This window comes from Geospiza fortis, unplaced genomic scaffold (assembly GCF_000277835.1).
Source record: "Geospiza fortis unplaced genomic scaffold, GeoFor_1.0 scaffold213, whole genome shotgun sequence".
NCBI classification, from domain to species: Eukaryota; Metazoa; Chordata; class Aves; order Passeriformes; family Thraupidae; genus Geospiza; species Geospiza fortis.
Window position 1 is genome coordinate 548,109 of NW_005054399.1, and position 609 is coordinate 548,717.

The window sequence follows — 609 nt, forward strand, 5'->3', positions numbered from 1 at the left end:
GGCTTCGAGGATGCGGGGCCGGCCCCCTACTCTGACTACCCTGGCTATGAGACAGAGGAGGAGTACGACTACTACGGGGGGTTTTGGGAGGATGGTGACCAGCCAGGGCACCCCTACAGCGACTCAGAGCTCGAGGATGAGGGACCGTATGGTGGTGGGTCTCCTCTCGGCCTCTATGACCCGTACAGCAGCGACCCGGAGTATGGTGAGGAGGCAGCGGGGCCCTTCGGCTACAGGGGGGACCCCTACGACGACTTCGGGGAGCCCTTTGCCGGGGGGTACCCTGGGGACGAGTACCCCGAGCATCGCATCCAGTACAGCGAGGGTGGGTGGGCACCGCACGCCCAATCCTCCTGCAACCCCTACGCCCTGGGCCTGGAGGAGATCGCGGAGGGCGAGGAGCCCGAGGAGTGGGAAGAAGAGGAGGAAGAAGAGAAGGAGTATCCCTTTTCCATCCTGAGCGCCTCCTCGCTCCGAGGCATGCGGCAGACGCTCTCCTCCAAGCTCTCCCTCAACAGGAAATTCAGGCTCTTTCCCCGACCCCAGGTCAAGCTTTTCGGCACCGACCGCCTGGACGTGCCCCTCCCGCCGTCCCCCCACCTTCCCAAC

The 609-nt window shown here is 64.9% G+C and overlaps 1 protein-coding gene across 1 annotated transcript in view; it reads left to right on the plus strand.

Annotated features, from left to right (window-relative positions):
- Window positions 1–609, plus strand: part of MYO15A (myosin XVA) — a 23,628-nt gene that overhangs the window by 1,733 nt on the left and 21,286 nt on the right. Inside the window, exon 3 of the mRNA XM_031061060.1 lies at window positions 3–597. Within this exon, the coding sequence (XP_030916920.1) occupies window positions 3–597 (595 nt within the window). The remainder of the gene's footprint in view (window positions 1–2; window positions 598–609) is intronic.